This window comes from Corticium candelabrum, chromosome 9 (genome assembly GCF_963422355.1).
Source record: "Corticium candelabrum chromosome 9, ooCorCand1.1, whole genome shotgun sequence".
Lineage (NCBI taxonomy): Eukaryota > Metazoa > Porifera > Homoscleromorpha > Homosclerophorida > Plakinidae > Corticium > Corticium candelabrum.
The window spans coordinates 1670775-1689550 of NC_085093.1; the positions used below are offsets into that span (position 1 = coordinate 1670775).

The window sequence follows — 18776 nt, forward strand, 5'->3', positions numbered from 1 at the left end:
AGCCGCCTCAGTTTGTGCAAACTGTAGTACAATTAAATCGCGTGACAGCTGGACAACTGCTTCAAATAGTCTGGCTGTTTATTTCTACAATAGAAACTGGTAATATGAAGCAGTAAATCTACGTCTTCGCTCAAAAACAAAATATCTGTTCCTAGACAAAAGTTGAATGCCTATGGTCTGAATACTGCTGACTTTCTTTCATAACAAATAGTCTGCCCTTTGTCCACGGATTCTGTAACTGCAGAGGACAGAAGTCACCCCTGAGCCATCGTTCAGATGAACCAATAACAGCAACAAGACAAAACTGTCTGTAGTCACAAGATGAAACGGAGTCTTTGTCTTGAGACATTCTCTCCACAACTGCACGTACAATATCAACAGCAGTTGTATCACATCCAACATGAAGCTACAAGACCAACACAATGATTACATCAACTGCCATGACAGAGTATAAAGTTTATCAAGCAGCATGACAAATTCAGCCTAAATATAACCCTTTCACGTATTTGAGAGAGCACCAATAAAAATTACAAAATGTGCTATGTGTTGCTAACTACATACCTGTGGGCAGAGGTGTAGCCAAGCCTAAATTTGAAGGATATTTGATATTATAGGCTTTTTAATATTAACTTGAACATAGCCAGGTTGAATGAGAGATTCAAATCAATACTAATGGTTTATTTATTTAATATTAACTTGGACCAATAATCTCTGCTCACAACTTGCTAAACACTTGCAATCTTCTTTAACTCCTTAAACGGTGCCTTTTTGTGCTTAAACACTACCAGACAACAATAATACTTGATACTGCATCAAACTTAAGAAACTCTTTGCATGCACTCTCGACAACAAGAAGCTTTCCCTTTCCACCAATAACAAATTGTTGTTTACACCCAATCTCGTGTATGACCTGACACATTGTACATTCCATCTTGCAAGCTATGGTAAATCAATTGTCAATAAACAAAAATTGTAGCACAAATAAAGTACATCACACTTCACAAAAAGCAGACATTGAGCAAATTTTATCAAAATGCTGTGTGCCGTACAGTTCAAAGAAAGTGTCAGTGTTACTAGTGTTACGTACAGCAATACCTGGTCTTTACTGAGAGTGATTATGTCATTCATTACCTTAACACTTGTATGCGGATCAAGTGTTGGGTCATAAGCAGGATATACTCTCAGCTCTCCCAAATCGCCACTTGCCAACCCATCAAGAGAGGGCAGTTCTAATAACAACATTTGATCACATTATAGACATCAGAGCACTTGTGTCATCTGGAACAGACTTCTCTTGGTCTTTTGCCCCTGTTGTCCATTAAAACTTTGTTTTGCTGCTTGTTTCTTTAAAATAGCCAATGAACAAGGAGTAGTAACATTGTGGTCTCTACCAAATTGAACAACTTCAGCTATCCAATGCATTCCTCTCCACACATCTTCAATAGTCTGACAACACAAAGAAGAGCTGAACGTTAATTATCAATTAAGTTAAAAATATCAAGCAAATGAAATAAACTGTTTCTTATCATTTTGGGTGCAAAGAATTTGAGATGTGGCTCTCACTAGCAGACAGCCAGTCTTTGGTCGTAAAACTGAAGTAAAGATGTTATAATCATCAGTACGCCACTCAAACAATGATTTTAGTAAAACGCCTATTTTACACACATTACAATAATTCACTAAGTTTGAAACATTCTTGGAAGTTGATTGCCAAATCTGTGTGAATCTGTGATGCTCACATTCTAATAGCAATTACTTAACAATTACACAAACAAATTTTTCAAAATCAAAAACTTCCCAAGTTAATTTTTACATCCATCATGCATACTAGATAAATTTTGCATTATCTGAGATTTCCAGCAGTGCTGTCCAAAATATGAAAAACCGCTTGGTCTTCAACATGCATTCAAAATCAAGGAAAGTATAAACACTTTCCAAGCAATTTTCCAGTTAGTTAATAGAAAGATGTAGCAGTAATGAAATCAAAACGAAACGACTGTAATGACAAATTCTATTGATAAACCTTAGCATAAGCTGAAACATGTTTCTGTCTTGTCCTAGCAGCCTCGATCTCATCTTCAGAGAATGCTTCCCTTAAGCAATGTTGAGCCAATAACTGCTCAATGTCTAACATTGCTGATGCTCTGGAGAAAAGACAGACAGATGCAGTCTGATATGTCTGCCATTGAACTGCAAAACAACAACAATTGCACCAGTTGCAAATGCCAGAATGTTATAACCTAATATGCTACAATAGAAACAAGTGCACCTCACAATGACTAACTGAGAAAACAAACGAATGCAACTGCCAGCAGGCAACATAATATAAACCATTCCCTGTAGGTAACATAGCATAAACCATTCCCTGTACTTGCCAAGGTAAAGCAAAGTCTAACTTCTTATTATTCACATGCTTCTGGGTAAACACATGCGGCTAACTGCAATACTTCTGTTTGCTTCACACATTACTGGTAGTGACTCTCCGAAGATCAACACAGTAAACAAACAATCTTACGCAGTTCAAATGTTGGAAGAGGCAATGATGTAAAGATTGTGTCTCCCTGCATTGAACACAACTGTCCTGGTACTGCACAAATTTTGTCACTGGGTGGAAGAAGAAGAAGAAAAGCAACATCGTGACTAAGTTCAATAATCTCTCTAGTATACAGCTGATGATTGTCTATATCCTGTGAAAATAAGTCAATGCAATAAAAAATTAACGAAATATAGATTTCACCAAACCTCATCAGGAACACCACGTATTGTTAAAAGCTGCATTGCTTTGTGATAGACAAGCTGCATAAACTCTAGACCAATTTGTGGTTTCTCATCTACTTCTCTGTTTGCAATCTTAAAAGAAAGCCACTCTTCCCTATTCATGAAACAGCCAACAGTGATCTGACATTCTAGAAATGTTAAGCGTATGCATAGAGTAAAAAAGAGACACAAACCAGGGCGTGGAAAGGATGACGTTAATTCGTTTGAACCTTATTACAAAAAACTGCCAACATATGACGATGTCACTGTGCAAATGGATGCATTGCACATGCTATATGCGGCATTATGAGTTCTGGTTGATTCCACACCATATTCCTCAGAGTCACCAATTTTGTTATCAGCATAAAACACTAGCTACTCATATCATAACATGGTTTGGTCTTCTTAATCCCAATCCTATTACCCCTACTCAGTTTACATACACTTTGATGATAGCTAAGATGACTGTGCCCTACAACTGTGCCCCACATCATTGCAATGTTGTCTGTTTAAAAGATGTAATACCAATGACAGTTGGGACAGTCATAAAATGTTGCAAACCAAAACTATCTTGTAATCCTAGCAGTATGACTGGCTAGCCATACAAAAACTATCAGCTAATATCTAACATTGAACGATTTGCACACATTTGTGAGCTTCTGTAGCCACTTGTACCATGTTCATGAATTGGATGCAAGCCACAAAAACTAGAAGCAAGAAATTAAACTGGTTCTATATCACACATTAATACATGTTTCGCAACATTGATTGAGATGCTGCACTGTGTGCATGACTTGGGCACCGAGTTGAAAGATGACACAGCATCACGTTGCTTCGTGTAATGTAACACAGGCTTTAGTGTTAATGTAGAAATACTCGCACATATACACACAAACAAACACATACACACAGCCAATTGCACTGACTTTGAAACATTTGGATTATCCCTCAATTTGACATGTGGCAGAACGTTGGGTGTGTCTAAAGGAACTACCACTCGAAGCACCTCAACAGAGGCTTCTAGCTGCACATAGCCAAGATAAAGACCTCTTGACAGTTGTGTGTTCCTGTTCTGATTGAACGTAATTATATCCTACAAACCATTACATGTTTCCTGTACATAAATAAAAAAACTGAAATTTGTACACACACCGGCACTGCTGCTACAAGCTGTTTCATTCCACAAAAATTATCTTCGTAGTTTGATAACTGTTTCTTGTTTAATTTTCCCATTTTCGTCCAGCGGAGTGACACACTAGGAGTTGGTCGAAATTCTCTCACACATTGAGCAGTCACAATAACTATGCTATTTTGAGTGTCTCTAATAGGCTCATAATGAAGTTGTCCAAGATCTTTAATCCCGACTGCAGATTGCATTCCATCAATTGCTGTCATCAGTTTGTGCCTTAACTGAGCAGAGGAAGATGACAAAACTTTAGAAGATTCTCTTTGCATGGCTTGGATGTCTTCCCATGTTGAACCAACCTGAAATACAATGATGCAGCATATCATCCAGTAATCAATATTCATGACTACTGTGTCATTAGGTACATTACTAGCCAAACCACTCTCTCTCTCTCTCTCTCTCTCTCTCTCTGATTAATTAATAAACTAAGTGATTATTACTATTACCAAGCTCTGAGTAAGGCATGACATATGCCTAGTGTACACGTAGCACTTAGATATAAGCTATTGCCATGAATATGACCTTCAGCAACCATTGAAAGTCAGCTCCAAGAGAAGATGGGTAGCTTTCGTCAACTTCAATAACAGGCAGCTGATCGTCAACAGTTGACAGAATACCGCCTTCACTTGAGTAGAACAACAATGCCAGATAAACGCCTCTAAAGATAAATTAACATAATAAAAACCTTTCCTAAATACTGTCCTAATAACACTAAAATCATGATGTCCATGAGTTCTCAGTCATGTTACCACTAATTAATATATAACAATTAAATATATACGAACAACAGTCTTTGTAGCAGCTTAGTCTTGTATTGGTTCGCCTTCTAAATCTACCATATAATAACATATTTCGGTGCCACCTTATTTTCTGTGTTTTGATACACCTAATTTCAATATTAGTGAGCATTACACTATGCTTACAGCAGTGTGGAAAATAATGGTAGGACATAGGACAATGTCCCACCAAATGTGTTGTTTGTCCGACCAAATACTGCACCAGTGTTGGGACAAGTTAGGACAAACATTCATCAGTACACATATATGATAGTGTAAACATTGTATCTTAGCACGTGATGGCCTTTCCAATGGTATAACTGTTAATTTCATGAACTTGGGTGCCTCACCTGTCTTTAACGCCATTTCTCCCTTGGAAGTTGGTTATTAAAAATTACATGCGAAATGGCTGCAGTAGGGGAGACACTTAGTTAGACATGTAACACCATACAAGAATGTCCTATCTAGGCTCAGTCTGTCCAAGCCAAGATAATTCCCTATTGTCCACACTGCTTACAGTAACCCTACATACTTTAGTAGACCTGCAAATCACAACTATTGATCGTACTACCAATGCCCACAATTCTTTAATGCCATGACTCCCAATCATCATGCTACTTTAGTTCATAGCAAGTCTCCTAGTGCTGCCTATTGTGCATGCAAAGAATGTGTACACAAATTTGTGGTATCACTAAAAGATTGAGAGAATGTTTGCAAAAAGATTGGACACACCAAAATGTACATGAGATAGCCATGATATTCTAGGCACCTTTGAAGCAAGTTTTCATTGGATACTTGCGCTAGTGGTACCTATACCAGACTGATCTGGTTGACCAATAACAATAACAATTGCTATGAGGTAACATAGACCATCTCCACTGCTAAAAAGACCAATGCCAATAGTCCAGACATCTGTCTCAAACGTCTTGTCTCCTTGACTACTAATTGTCAGACTACACTTTAGTGTCCAGCTAAGTAATCTAACATCACAACATGAGATCTGTGCTTTCACTGTAAACTCGGCAACATGTTTCACCATGAACTCCTGCTAGTCCCCTTTCACAGAGCTCGAATAGAAACAACTTGCACCCTAAGTTTTTGTAAATGCACTAAATCAATGCCACATCAGCATATCAATAAGAAACTGAGTAGAAATCAAGGTCATGTGATCTTCGTAGCATGTACTCCTATCTGGCTAATCATAATTTACTATTGTCAGGGTGCTGGGCTTGCATAAGTTACTATGCACCAGCCTGTTTATGATTCAAAGTGAGACCACGAGTTACCCTACTAATAGTAATCAGTGCTTAAAGTAGTCATTGTACCATGTCACTCTTGACTAAGTCAATAATTGAACTGCAGTCCATCTGCCATGGTCATATGCTAGTGGCCACTTTACAATGTCTTCCAGTGGAATATTATGTCAGGAGCTATGGCAGCACACATGACATCAGACAACGTACACAAGTTGGCTGGTATTTCACAGATTTCCAGCTGAAAACATCTCTTACCTACTGCCTACCAAACTGATCGATTGCCTCAACTAGAGTCAAGTGATTTTGTGCTCTAAATTGCATTGCTCAGACCTAACTTGCCTGCAACACTGGCTAACAATAACACATCAAATCACTTTCATTTACTGAGTTTCCTAGCTCACTTGATAAAAAGACAATTTCAGATAATGTGTCACAATGTCAACAACATCCACTGACAACAGATCACATACAGAATCTTTCCCAACATTTGTATAAATAACTTTTCCCCAATCTGTTGGTAACTAGTGTAGTAACATGTTACAAGAGATGCTACTTACATAAGCAAGAGTATGTTGTGAAACCATAATATCTGCAAATGTTACCTTAACCCAGTCAGTCCTAGCCACTGCTCTAATGACTCAAACATATGCAAATAAATATAAAAGATGCATAAACTATTAGATTGACTGTAATTACGTTGATGATTAGCTCAACAAGTACAGACAAGCATCAAGTATCTATCAAAAGAAGCAACTATAAATCTGACCAGCTGCACAGTATCGACTACTAAACAGCACCCAATAACTATGCTAATAACTTTGTAACTAAGAAAATGCAAATGAGTGATAATTTCTAAGAAGAAAACTTGCCTTTTGATATTCTTTGTAAATTTCACTGCTGAACGGAAAATTCTAGACAAGGTTTTCTGGACTTTCTTTGATGAAATCTCTGTTACAATCATCACATACAAACACATCTCAAAAGGTTTCTCACTCACAATGATATCTCTTCATTGCTACTAACGTGGTGATCTGAAAGATGATTGAACTTGACGAACGTCCTCTGACTCTCTAAGTTGACACATGCCTTCGAATACCTCAGTAAGTGACTCAATCTGACCTTCTACTCTTGGCATTACATATTCAACATCTCGCCAACCTTTACAGTAAACAAGTCACTTTGTCAGACATCACATAGCAACCATTAATGAAGCTAACTGGATGGAGCAAGACTCCTAGGTGAAGACAGACACGGTGGGCCATATCCTTTCATGTTATACGCTGACACTCGAACAACGTAAGCAGCACCCTACAAACAAGAAAATGGACACAACCTCACTACTTGTAAAGAGAAAAGTACTCCTAGTTCAAAATACATGTATCTCATTACGGTACCGTTAAGGTGGTTGTCAGCACAGTTTTCATTTCATTTATTAAATCCCTTGGGCACTTAGTGTAAACAAACAAATCTTAACAAACTAAATTGAAGAGACCCTACCATAAAACAACCTCAATGGCCTTGCACAGCTACTCGAAACACAAGTTTCGAGTAGCTGTGCAATAATGTACAGTATGGTTGTTTGCTTGCCCAAGTAGTGAACAACTAATAGACCATATATCCATTCTCAACTCAAAGAACAGTCTGAGTTTGTCTGTTGCTTTCCACACTATTTGCTGAGGCTTATTGCCACAGCTTCTTGTAATATCTGTTCTCCTCACCCAAATTAGCTACTGGCAAATTTGTTGGTATTTGTATTGATGTAACCATGTTACTGTCAGACTGATCCTTAAAACTTCAGTGCGATTATAAAAAGGCTGATTAATTAACTAGCTACTAATAACATGTGATGTCATCAACAGTGCTCAATTAGTCTAAAGTCTAAAAATGTCTAAACATGGCACAGCATTTTGTCTGGTCTATTCAAATAATATTGCTGACTCTGTAGCATAAGATAGTAGAGGTGTACCAAACAGCAAATATTTCTTGTTTTTCATTGCCATACCGTCTGCAAGCCTGTCAAATAATGTTTCAGTGATCTTGTGCTGACCAAAACAACACTTTTACAGTTTGAGAAGCTTACTGATCGGCTCCACTCCACTGCAATGACAAGTGCAGAGTCTTAAACGCAAAACAACACAAAAACATTTCACTCATTCTCACCTTTGTATCGAGTAACAAAAGCACCATGATCATTACGTGGAGCATCAAATGATACCAATAATGAAGTGCTGCTAGCTACTCGAAGTTCACATGTTGATGGTGGATCTGGAATGCCTTAATTGAAACAGTTAATTAGTGCACAACACAATAAAATAAAACTAAACAACAAACCACAAGCATCATATTGTTGCTTCATCTGCTGCAGCTGCTGCTTCTTCATCTCCCATCGCCTCAGTTGAGTTTCATACTCCTATTGCACAAGACACTAAAATTTGCCATACACTTTGTGAAACCATGTACCTGTACAAGAGCAGACCCTGACTGAGATTGTGTTCTAGGGGTAGAATACACAAAGACACCAGTCAGCTCTGTCACTCGGCGTTCTGCTTCTGCAAGGAAAACCTCCAGACGATGTCCACGAAAATTCTCCATGTGATAAACTAGAGTGAGTACAAAGTCAAACACATATAATATATGTGAATGTATTGCCATACAAATGTGAACAGGCAGGATCAAGCATCGGACTGACTTGCTATAAGATGACTGTTTGATTAGCAAAGGTACAAAACATGCAAAGTTGTATAAATGACACATACTAATACAAGATTTTTGGCACACTATACTTCAATAGTGCATAGAAACGTTGTGCATGTAGTGGTAGAGGTCGCGATATTATCTGTAGTAAGTAAGCAGAAACATTACACTTTCATACACATCTGTGTTTCCTGGGCAATGCCAGGTGCCTGTACTAATGTAAGGATAAAAAAGCCAATCATGGTGTACAGAATTAGTCAAGTAATAAATTGATTTGTTACATGACATAATGAGTCCCTAGGCCTTCTCCTGCTAAGGAGAAGAAAAAACACATAGTCCACCATGAGTAAGAGCAACATCACACAATGACTGCAAGCAAGTGAAGGCCTGAGTACAAAGCTGCTTCATCACCATAATATGCTTCACCTAACCTGTACTTTACTAATTCCTAATATGACTTTCTTGTCCATGTGAAATAAACACATTAAATGATGTCAACCCACTTATAAACTCACATTTAGAGTTTTCCTTTGCTCCATGTTCAAACAGCAGCTCTCCAATTTCTTGTGAATTTACCATAATAGCAATGTCTAGAGGTGTGTGTCCATCTTCATTAATTCTGCACACATATAAAACTCAATCCTTACAACAAGTAATGTCAACTGTTCTGTTGGTAGCTTCATGCAAGACTCACTACGAGAGCTGTTTATGTTTTAAGTCTGTGTTGGTCAGATCCTTACTAATCGTCCATTTGGTGACTATAATACTCTTTTACTACAATGTTCTTCTCCATCAACATTCCGATATTGACAAGAATGCTGATGCTATATATTTATCACAAAAATGAACCCCATTGTGACAATGAAAAGAGGCCTGATATCATCATTTTCGACAGCGACTTACGTTGTAACATTGAACTTAATGTGTCACTGGTACACCCATGAAGGTGTGACTATTTGAGGAATACTGCATCTGACCCTGGGTATGCAGCCAAGAAAAGAGAAGAGCAGAAAGGTGAAAAGTACCAGCATGAACAGCATCTGACCGTTCATCTCCTTCATTCATCCCTCTAGTGATGGAACACCTTGGCAGATGGAGAGTAAGAGTGGAAACATACCTCAAGGAACTGTCAAAAAGATCTAGAAATGAGGAGTGGCTCCCAAATCCAGCCGAATTTAAATCGATCTGAAGGAAAAGACTATCTTTACATCTTCAAAGATGTAATGCAAACACCATCACGAAGAAAATCAAGTATTTTAAGATTTTATGTAACAATTATTAGAGATGTATTGTAATGGGGTCTAGGTCACTTAGTCGCCGAAATTTAGTTGAGGAACATTTAAGTCACGGAAAAATTTAGTCCACTTAGTCGCCAGGTGCTTACATTTACCATAATTGCAAAGAAGGCAATTGTCTAACACACATAAGTGTCAAGATGTAAGTAACTAAAACACACACTTGTCAAATTGTGTCTTCATCAAATACACACCTGTCAACACTAATCATGTCAAAGAACACCAATAGGAAGGTGTCAATTACACAAGAACTGTACATATGCCTCTGTTGCTGTTGGTTGTGTCATTTCTGCGCATCTATTCATGATAATGACAACCGTTCCAGAAACTGTGGTAAACTCTAAAGATGGAACAAAGTTGTGCTGTAACGGTTTCGTGTATGGTTTTTCGTGTATGGTTTTGACAAGTTCTCGTCTGACCACAGCTTCTAATTGATGATGTGATATGCACATAATCTGCTACTGTAATTTCACTGTTTTAGTAGTCTTTGAAGACATAATAAGCGTTGACACTAATCACACTGTATCATGTACTTGAAGACATAAATTTGACAGGTATGTATAGACACGTTCAATTACCTGGTGACTAAGTGTACTGGCAACTAAAGTTCCATGACTAACTGTCCTACACCCATTGTGGGTTGTAAGTCTATATTTTAATAGCGAAAAAGCCATCCAGCTAGCCAGCAACATAGTGCACAGACCGGAAGTCAGTTAACCCCTATAAGTTTTCAGTAGCTACTTGCCAAGTCTCACAACTTTTACAAAGTCCTGTTTCTAATGACTCATAGTGAAATTATTGTCATAAACCAAAGGAAAAACAACGAACTGTTATCACAAATTCTTTTCGATGATGATACAAAGACCTATATTTAACATTGTTCTTATCTGGAATACACCAAACACATATCCATTGTCAGCAGGTATCAATAGAATTTGCACATACGTGAATAATGTAGAGTGCGACAAGAAACAAGGGGTCCTAGAAAAGCCTACAGTTTATGCACAGGAGAAATGACAAAAATTACGGACAGCCCCTAAACTGACACACGCACACGCACACACACACACACACGTGCACACACACACACACACACACACACACACACACACACACACACACAGATTTAAGGGTCAGAAAGCACATGCTAATAAAATCATATACTGCAGCAGTTCCTTTCCCTGCTACAAGGTAACAATCCTGAATGTAAACGAATCTCAACATTCAAAATAACGTCCATAAGAATCCCTAATTAGGGTGTAATCACACTACACTAAGGCCTCTAAAGACAGTTCCACAAGTGATCCAAGTGCAAGATTACCATGCCAACTTTGTAAGAAAGTGCGAACACAGTATATCATCAAGTTACAAAGACTATGTGATTATGACAGTGTGACTTAAATAACTTACTGATTAATGTCAATACCACACTCTCTCACAATAGCTGCAACAGAGTTGACATCATTGTTCATGACAGCATCAAAAATATCTAAAAATACCAATGCTCAACTACCAATGTACACAATTTCTTGGTTAATTCCTGACCTTGCTGTTTATTTGGTATGCTATCGGTTTTCTTTCTTTCTTTCTCCACTGAAAAGATCAAGGGGCGCCCCTCTGGATCCGTCTTTCTTCGTTGATATCTCTTTCTGGCTTGGTACGCTTTAAATCGAAGAGTGGGAGGCGGAGTCATTGGAGAGTATGTTTTTTCCAATTCATTGAGCTGTTCAAGACTTGCTGAGCGACCCATTGGGACATGACTGAAAAAAATGAACATACAAATTGTCACTACGACATATCAATATATTAATTATTTATGTATTTTAATTTAACAACATATATCTAATTATTAAAGTATTTGAAAGTACTACACAACTGTTGTATGCTAACTGAAATCAGAAACCCAAAAAAAAGAAGCAGCAAGAAAGACTAAACAACACACTTGCTCTGAACACAAAATAATAGGAATGTGTATTAATATAATAAATAATAAGAATGTGTATTCTAAACCATGAAAAGAAAAAGTTAGTAATCTGAAAACACAAATGTCTCCGACAGTGTCATATCCTATTGGCATGCACAACTAACTACTTAGCAACATGCAGCCAGAAGGGAACGGACAGAACGTCATACAGAGTATCACAAAAGCTAGCCACCATAGCCGAGTGTGATCGGTACAGACACCAATATGTCATAAGCAGCAAGAGACAGAAGGGTAACGACATAGTTGCCTAATTTCTAGTTACGGTTATTCTATAGACGACATCACTGATGTATCACACAAAATTCAATATGCTTGTTACTGAATGGGTACCATATTACCGTGCTTTTCTTGCTGCACATTGATAGCTGAGGTTTACCAAAACTAGGCTTGATCGAGTCTGGTAACTATAGTGGGATGCCTACACAAGGCAGGAAAGTGCCGCTATAGATGAGGGTAAGCTGAGTTGGCGACGCTATCACCTGATACGAATACATGATGAATGATTCATTACTAGCGCACCTAAGTAGGTACAGTAGTTGCCGTATGCACATGCTATAAACTGAATGGACAAACCATGCAAATGGAACAAAATGCGGAGAACACGATTTGATCAAGTAGTAACAGGACTGACAGATGATGAAAATGAAAGTGAAGAAAATGAGAAGTAGGAGGAAGAAAGAAGACAGTGCTTTATAATAATTTAAAATGCAACTGTCAATTAGCTAACACAAATGTAGCCCTCACATTACTATACATGTTTTACTCAATTATTAAAGTTCTGTTGCATATTCATGACAATGCTGTGTGAATTTCTGTAGAAGATTTGTGCAGACCAAATTCTTTCAACACCTTGCTCAAAAGCAGTTGTAATTTGTGATTTTCATAGCATATTTTACAGCATGCCAGTAAATCCGAGGGAGAGATATACCTGCTCCCTTGTTAACTACAACACATATGGCATGCAGCAAAGTGTGGTGATACAGTATGGTCAATATAAAGCCACATTACAAATACAGCCAGCACTTAAACAACTGGCAAAGCAAATACACATAGAAGAGAGATAAACTAACTTTCTCTGATGATTCTGCACCTCTTCTGTCTTTATTCCTTGTGCTGTAGCATTTCCAACTCTCAAAGACTCAAGAGATCCTTTTCGCTTGTTCTTTCTATCTAATGATGCTGTTGAATACTCTAGTAATCCTGAATCTCCACTGTACTGTCCATCAGTGTTATCTACAATTGATAACCAAATACAACATGATAAAAAGCACCCAGTGTACATATACAATCGAGGCTCTAGTCTCACACTCTAAACGGTTAATTAACTGGACATACTAACTTAAACTCATTTAATGTATGTGTAGACTAAATATGAACTCTGTCAATCCTTGTTAACAAAATGCTTCATGCACTAATATATATTCTTACAATCGATACTCATAGTTTAGCTTGCATAGTTAGTGGAGACTAACCATGTTTATGCCCTTTCATGTAACGACATTCTGTTACAGCAGTAAAACTGCACAAAATCTTGATCCATAGCATTTTAATCATTTGCTTTGGCCCAATGAGATATAAGCAAATGCTCTAGCTTCATTACTCCCATTTAAAAGCATTCTCTCAAATCAGCCCACATCTTGCCTTAATTTAGTCCTGGCTGACCACTGCAAGACATTCCTTCACTTTGTAGACATTTAGGGAGTTAGATAGTTACCTATCAGGCCACATTGCCGAGTGCAAACATATCCAGCAATTTACCATGAAAGACAGAAAGAGTAGGCAGCTTTAATTAACAATGAAAAACTAATTACAGCTATAATCCATAAGAAATAAGACTTTGTAAAAGTCACCATACTAACAAGACTTGACTTACTTCCTGTCTGCAGACTATGTGACTATGTCTGTCACGTTCAGTAATGTTTCATACGTTCGGTGCAGTCCAATCACAAAGCAGAATTTGTGTTTGGTCATACATGACAATCACAGACAACGGACAAACCGCCAATCATAACTACGTGTACCTACATTCATAAGAAAGTTTTTACCAGCACAGTGAAATTCACATTTGCAATTCCCGGGTCTTGTTGAAAATAACAACAAAAGCTACCAGTCTGCATCTACTAATGTGAAATCAATCGCTTTCAGGGTGCACTACATTTAAACAAAACCTAATATTGTATAACCAAGAGCGACATGTATGTCCAGTAAGTGATGCCTCTTCTTTGATTACAGACTGTTTTAGTGGTGTTATGGAATTTGAGATCTCATGAAACAACAGCTGCTTTGTATGAGTTAGATAGATTTTACTACTAGTGTAGTAGTAGTGTGCTTAGAAAAAATGGTGACTAAATTCGTAATACCTTGTGACAATCAATTTTATCGTGGTTTTCAGAAAACACAACTTCAGTTACTAGTTTAAAACACTAACCTGCGAACACTCAGCTTCAATTACGAGTTGCTAGTTTAGTATCTTCATACATAATTGTACACCAGATCACAGCTATACATTACATTTAATATTTAATTTACTAAGTAATTTAATAGATACCATTAGCGACAGATATCCAGTTCAGAGATGCAGCTTAACTCTATTGAAGCTACTTTCTAGTTAGGAAATTAACGTTAGAAGCTTTACACAGCTACAAATGCTAGCTGCTTCAAGTTCAACTAATCATTTCCTATTACAGTAACTGTATGTAAACGTAACAGAGTAATAAGAGTCTGTATATCTACTTTCCGCTGTCACAGCTTACCTCTGCAATGTGCAGACTTTGAATTCGGGATTTGAGGAAGCAGCCTTCTTACATGACTGAATGCCAAATCACAAAAAGCAGAGCCTCGTTAGCATAAAAAAACAAATAAACATCTCAAACTCCTTTATTGTAAGTACCTGCCGTTCTGAGACATACGGCGGTCTCTGGCCAACAAACACAACAACATCATATCAGTTTCTAGAGATCACCCCACCACACCCAGATACCAGTAGTTACCCGTCAGTAAGACATGAGTGTTGTCCACGAGATTCCGATGGCCATTCGTCGTTCCCTTTTCTAATTCGAGACTGAAGTGAATAATGACGACGTAGCGTGTAACGAACAGTTCTGCACAAGGAGTTCGAACTGGCAAGGCAATGAAACCAACAATCATCATCTTACGTTCCGTCTGTAGAGCGAGAGCGACCGCGCACAGGATCAAAAGACAAATTGTTAGTCACTTCTGTTGACACTGATTGTCTAGTGGCAATATCTTCTGCCATATACTATATCGTACCAGAGAACAACCGAGTTCTCGTAGACATCGGGTTACAGTCAACACAATTCAACTACCCGGATGTAACGTGATTTCAGTATGTTGTATGTATCTAGCTACGTCATTTAGCTGTCTTTGCAATGAAAGACGACAAAAAATTAATTAGAGTCCATGTTACAGCAGCTACAACCGATATTGCAACGCCTACGGTAAAACTGAGAAGTACAGAACAAATGAAAACAAACATTCCCAAAGCCAACAAAGCTCCTTCCACGACCACAACAAAGAGAGTAACGACTATGAGAGTGACAACGACGTAAGTCACAAAAGCGATAAAAGGAAGCACACTCAAAGCTGCTGTAATGCTAGCACACGATGTCATGAGAGGATGCTGTTGAGCACAATGTGTGACAAAACGAATGATTTCTTCAGGTGCCGGAGCTTTAAATTCCTTCCAAGCCGTCGCAAGTCTGAAACTACTCGTATTGCCGTGGCCCTCATTGCTGTAGCACTCACCGTCCGCCATTTTGTTAGGTAGCTATCCGGGGTAAAAGCAATCTATCCGGGGGTAGTAATCTGCCCGAGGGTAGTAATCTGCCCGGGGGTAGTAATCTGCCCGGGGTAGTAATCTGCCCGGGGGTAGTATAGTATCTGCCCGGGGATAGTAATCTGTATCTGTAGTCGGACACGAAAACGATTTTTTGAAGTACACTGTAGGCCTCATAAATACTGAAACGTGGTCGTGGGGAAGAGAAATTTGAACGCCCCTTTCTGTTGTGCTACCCGGCCTAGCTTCACCCTCGAGCATCAGAGCCGTATATAAAGACTCTGTCAAGCATGACTGCCTCGCGCTCCAGACCGAAGTGTAAGGAATGTAATTGACTCCACCCTTTACGGAGGACACAGTACTCTCACGCTGCAAGTGGAGGTGGATCAGGTGTGAACCTTGTAAAGTGAGCTGCAGTTTGCTTTAGATCTTGTCGCTAATCGGACAGACTAAAGATGGTACAATTTAGTGTTTCCACAGCACTTGCAGAGCATGCTGTGTTGTATAGGGCGTGGCTATAGTGTTTGCATGTGCTTGTCCGCCGTACAAGCAAGTTGCAAGGTTGCTTGTTCCGTTAAACCATGTTTACAAGAGCTACAGAAGGTCTGAGACCTGCCGTATGTTTCTCACCGCGAACCTTTTCCATGCATGGCTGCGCAGAGACATGCAACTCAATACTGCGTATTTTAGGGTCTTGCGGTACGTACTCGTGAGAAAACGACGTATCATTCACTTGCCATGCTTCTGCTGCATGCGCTTGCTTGCTTTTGATTAATTAATTAAATTTCTTAGCATTTTAATGGAGGCTTTGAAGAAATTCTTTGGGATCTCTGATGCTGAGAGTCAGAAGAAATGGCTAGAACGTCAGGAATATTATCTGAGAAAGAGACTGAAGCCAAGAGCAACAGTCGGGGAGCAAGCAGACCAACTAGTTGATCGTCGAGTGAGTGGTGCTGCTGTGATTGGACAGGACAAGAGTCTTGCTTCGGGTGACATCGAGATGGGAGCACTTCTTGCTAGCTCTGCAAGGTCACCGACACGGATCAGTTCAAGCGTGGAGGCAGCTGCAGAGGAGAAACCAGTTTCGAAAACAGGCAGAGCATTGAAAATGATAAAAGAAAGCGAACCTGATCATCGTCTTATGCCAGCGATGCCCTCTGTACTAGAAATGGTTGTGAGTGGAGTGAAGTCTCTACTACAGGTCAGTCAATATGATCATTAATTGGCATAGCTTATTAGGTGATTTACTATATATATATATATATATATATATATATATATATATATATATATATTATATGTACATACATACATGCATGCATGCATGCAGGCCTAGCATGGCGCATGCTATATTGTAGCTATAACAGACATACAGCTGCTTACATAGTCATGGCTTTAGCCACTTCAAATCTATATGAATGCATTTGTTATATATTGTCTTAATTAATTCTAGACATCTCCAGCAAAAGTAGAAGAAGCACCTCCAGTTTTGAATGCTAGAAGCTTTCGTCCTGGTGATGATTGGGATAATGATATATCGGATGTATGACACAGGAGAAAACACAGGAGTGTCTTGTAGTAATTTGAATTATACAAAATATAATTGCATGTTTAGGTATCAGACAACGATGATGGCCAGTGTTTCTACCAAGCTGAGGAACATAGTGATGTCACTGATGGTCCACCTGGTATAATGCCATCAATTGTTGAAGAAACACAACCACTAACTTCAACCAGAGCATTGCAATCTGATATTACTCCTCTCCACATAGACACAACAGATGGACGGCAGACAAGGTAGGTCATAATACTATTAAGCCTATATTGATTCGTTTGCAGTATATACATGCAAAATTGATGAATTTTTTGTATTCAGTGATGAATATCGTCGCGCCATTAGTGGTTATTCTAGAGGCCCTAGACAACGACATGCACGTAAACGTCTTCGTTATCAACATGAATCAACTGATAACAGATTTGGTGTTGGTGTGGATCGGTTTGAGAAGTGGTTTCAAAGTGACTACAAGAGAAAGGTGCATAGAAAAAAGTACAAAGAAGAAGATATTAAGAACAGCAACAGACACAGGTGTATATTATACCTCAGAACAGCTGCTCTTACAATCCTCTTTAAGTTTTATGTTTACATTGTTTGCCAACCAGGCGAAATAGACTGTACTTTACTTCGTGGCTCATCACAGTCCAAGTTGTGATTATGATTGTTACACTTGCTGTTTATGACATAGCTCCTTATGGTTTTGATTTCAAAGAAGAAAGAGCTCAGGTACTGATGCTATTTAATCTCATGATTTAATTTGTTTTTGGAAAGATTTTTAATTAACAGGTTTTGACGACCAGTTTGGCCATTGAAACAAGAAGTCATCACGTGGAACAGAACCCATGGGGTGGACCTAGTTACGTGAGTTGAATTGATTAAGATATTAATTACTTTAGCCGCTTTAAATTTGCTGACTGTTGAAAGACTTAGTTGATATCAATGTATATTTAATGTTTAAGCAAAAAACATATTTGTGTGCAGTGTACTTGCATTTGCAGATTAATCTCGGGTTGCAGTTCTTGGCAAAGAACTTGGCTTAAGCAAGTCCTTACAAGGACCTGCTAAGAGCTAGACAAAAATTTCCAAGACTTGATAACTTCATTTGATATAAACCAAGGGCTTGATACTTTTTATACGAATATCAATTAAGTTTTGATTATGTATGATACAGATATCTGTATGAAATTATCAAGTCTTGGAAATTCTTGTCTACATCTTGGGCAAGTTCTTTGTAAGGACTTGTCCTATAGCTAGCTAGGCCAAGTTCATGGTCAAGAACTTAACCCGTGGGTTGGCTCTGCTTGTGGTTTAAGTCATTTTTGCTTAAAATTAAATCTACGTGATGTTTGCTTGTGTTGTACGTTATATAGGAAGATTTGATCCATTTGGGAGCAAAATATGGGCCATGCATGCGTCGTGACAAGAAAATCTTTGAAAGGATTACTAAAGAGAGAGAACATGAAAGGGACAACACAGC

The 18776-nt window shown here is 38.4% G+C and overlaps 3 protein-coding genes across 5 annotated transcripts in view; 1 reads left to right on the forward strand and 2 right to left on the reverse strand.

Annotated features, from left to right (window-relative positions):
* Window positions 1–60: 60 nt before the first annotated feature.
* Window positions 61–15246, reverse strand: LOC134183978 (ankyrin-repeat and fibronectin type III domain-containing 1-like). The gene is made up of 24 exons (XM_062651576.1): window positions 15104–15246; window positions 14939–15049; window positions 14839–14865; window positions 14702–14757; window positions 13019–13181; window positions 11510–11724; window positions 11375–11453; window positions 9185–9288; window positions 8436–8575; window positions 8307–8385; window positions 8136–8249; window positions 7978–8072; window positions 7193–7283; window positions 6999–7133; window positions 6845–6923; window positions 4466–4601; window positions 3910–4242; window positions 3684–3850; window positions 2743–2872; window positions 2516–2687; window positions 2024–2190; window positions 1290–1446; window positions 1132–1229; window positions 61–406 (listed from the first exon to the last, which is right to left on the reverse strand). Exons 1-24 carry the CDS (start codon window positions 15202–15204, stop codon window positions 152–154), a joined length of 3204 nt encoding a protein of 1067 aa, XP_062507560.1. The 5' UTR covers window positions 15205–15246; the 3' UTR covers window positions 61–151.
* Window positions 15247–15318: 72 nt separating this feature from the next.
* Window positions 15319–15723, reverse strand: LOC134183983 (lipid droplet assembly factor 1-A-like). The gene has a single exon (XM_062651582.1). It carries the CDS (start codon window positions 15721–15723, stop codon window positions 15319–15321), a length of 405 nt encoding a protein of 134 aa, XP_062507566.1.
* Window positions 15724–16055: 332 nt separating this feature from the next.
* LOC134183979 (inactive rhomboid protein 1-like) overlaps window positions 16056–18776 on the forward strand; it is a 4628-nt gene continuing 1907 nt past the window's right edge. The window contains exons 1-8 of one of the 3 annotated variants that reach the window (XM_062651579.1): window positions 16056–16134; window positions 16537–16945; window positions 17198–17287; window positions 17360–17541; window positions 17621–17830; window positions 17905–18025; window positions 18086–18160; window positions 18670–18776. The exon at window positions 18670–18776 is cut by the window's right edge and continues 61 nt beyond it. In XM_062651579.1, the coding sequence (XP_062507563.1) occupies window positions 16544–16945; window positions 17198–17287; window positions 17360–17541; window positions 17621–17830; window positions 17905–18025; window positions 18086–18160; window positions 18670–18776 (1187 nt within the window). In that variant the 5' untranslated portion in view covers window positions 16056–16134; window positions 16537–16543. Of the gene's footprint in view, window positions 16203–16536; window positions 16946–17197; window positions 17288–17359; window positions 17542–17620; window positions 17831–17904; window positions 18026–18085; window positions 18161–18669 lie in introns of all 3 variants that reach the window. The other 2 variants (XM_062651578.1, XM_062651577.1) reach the window with 2 other exon arrangements.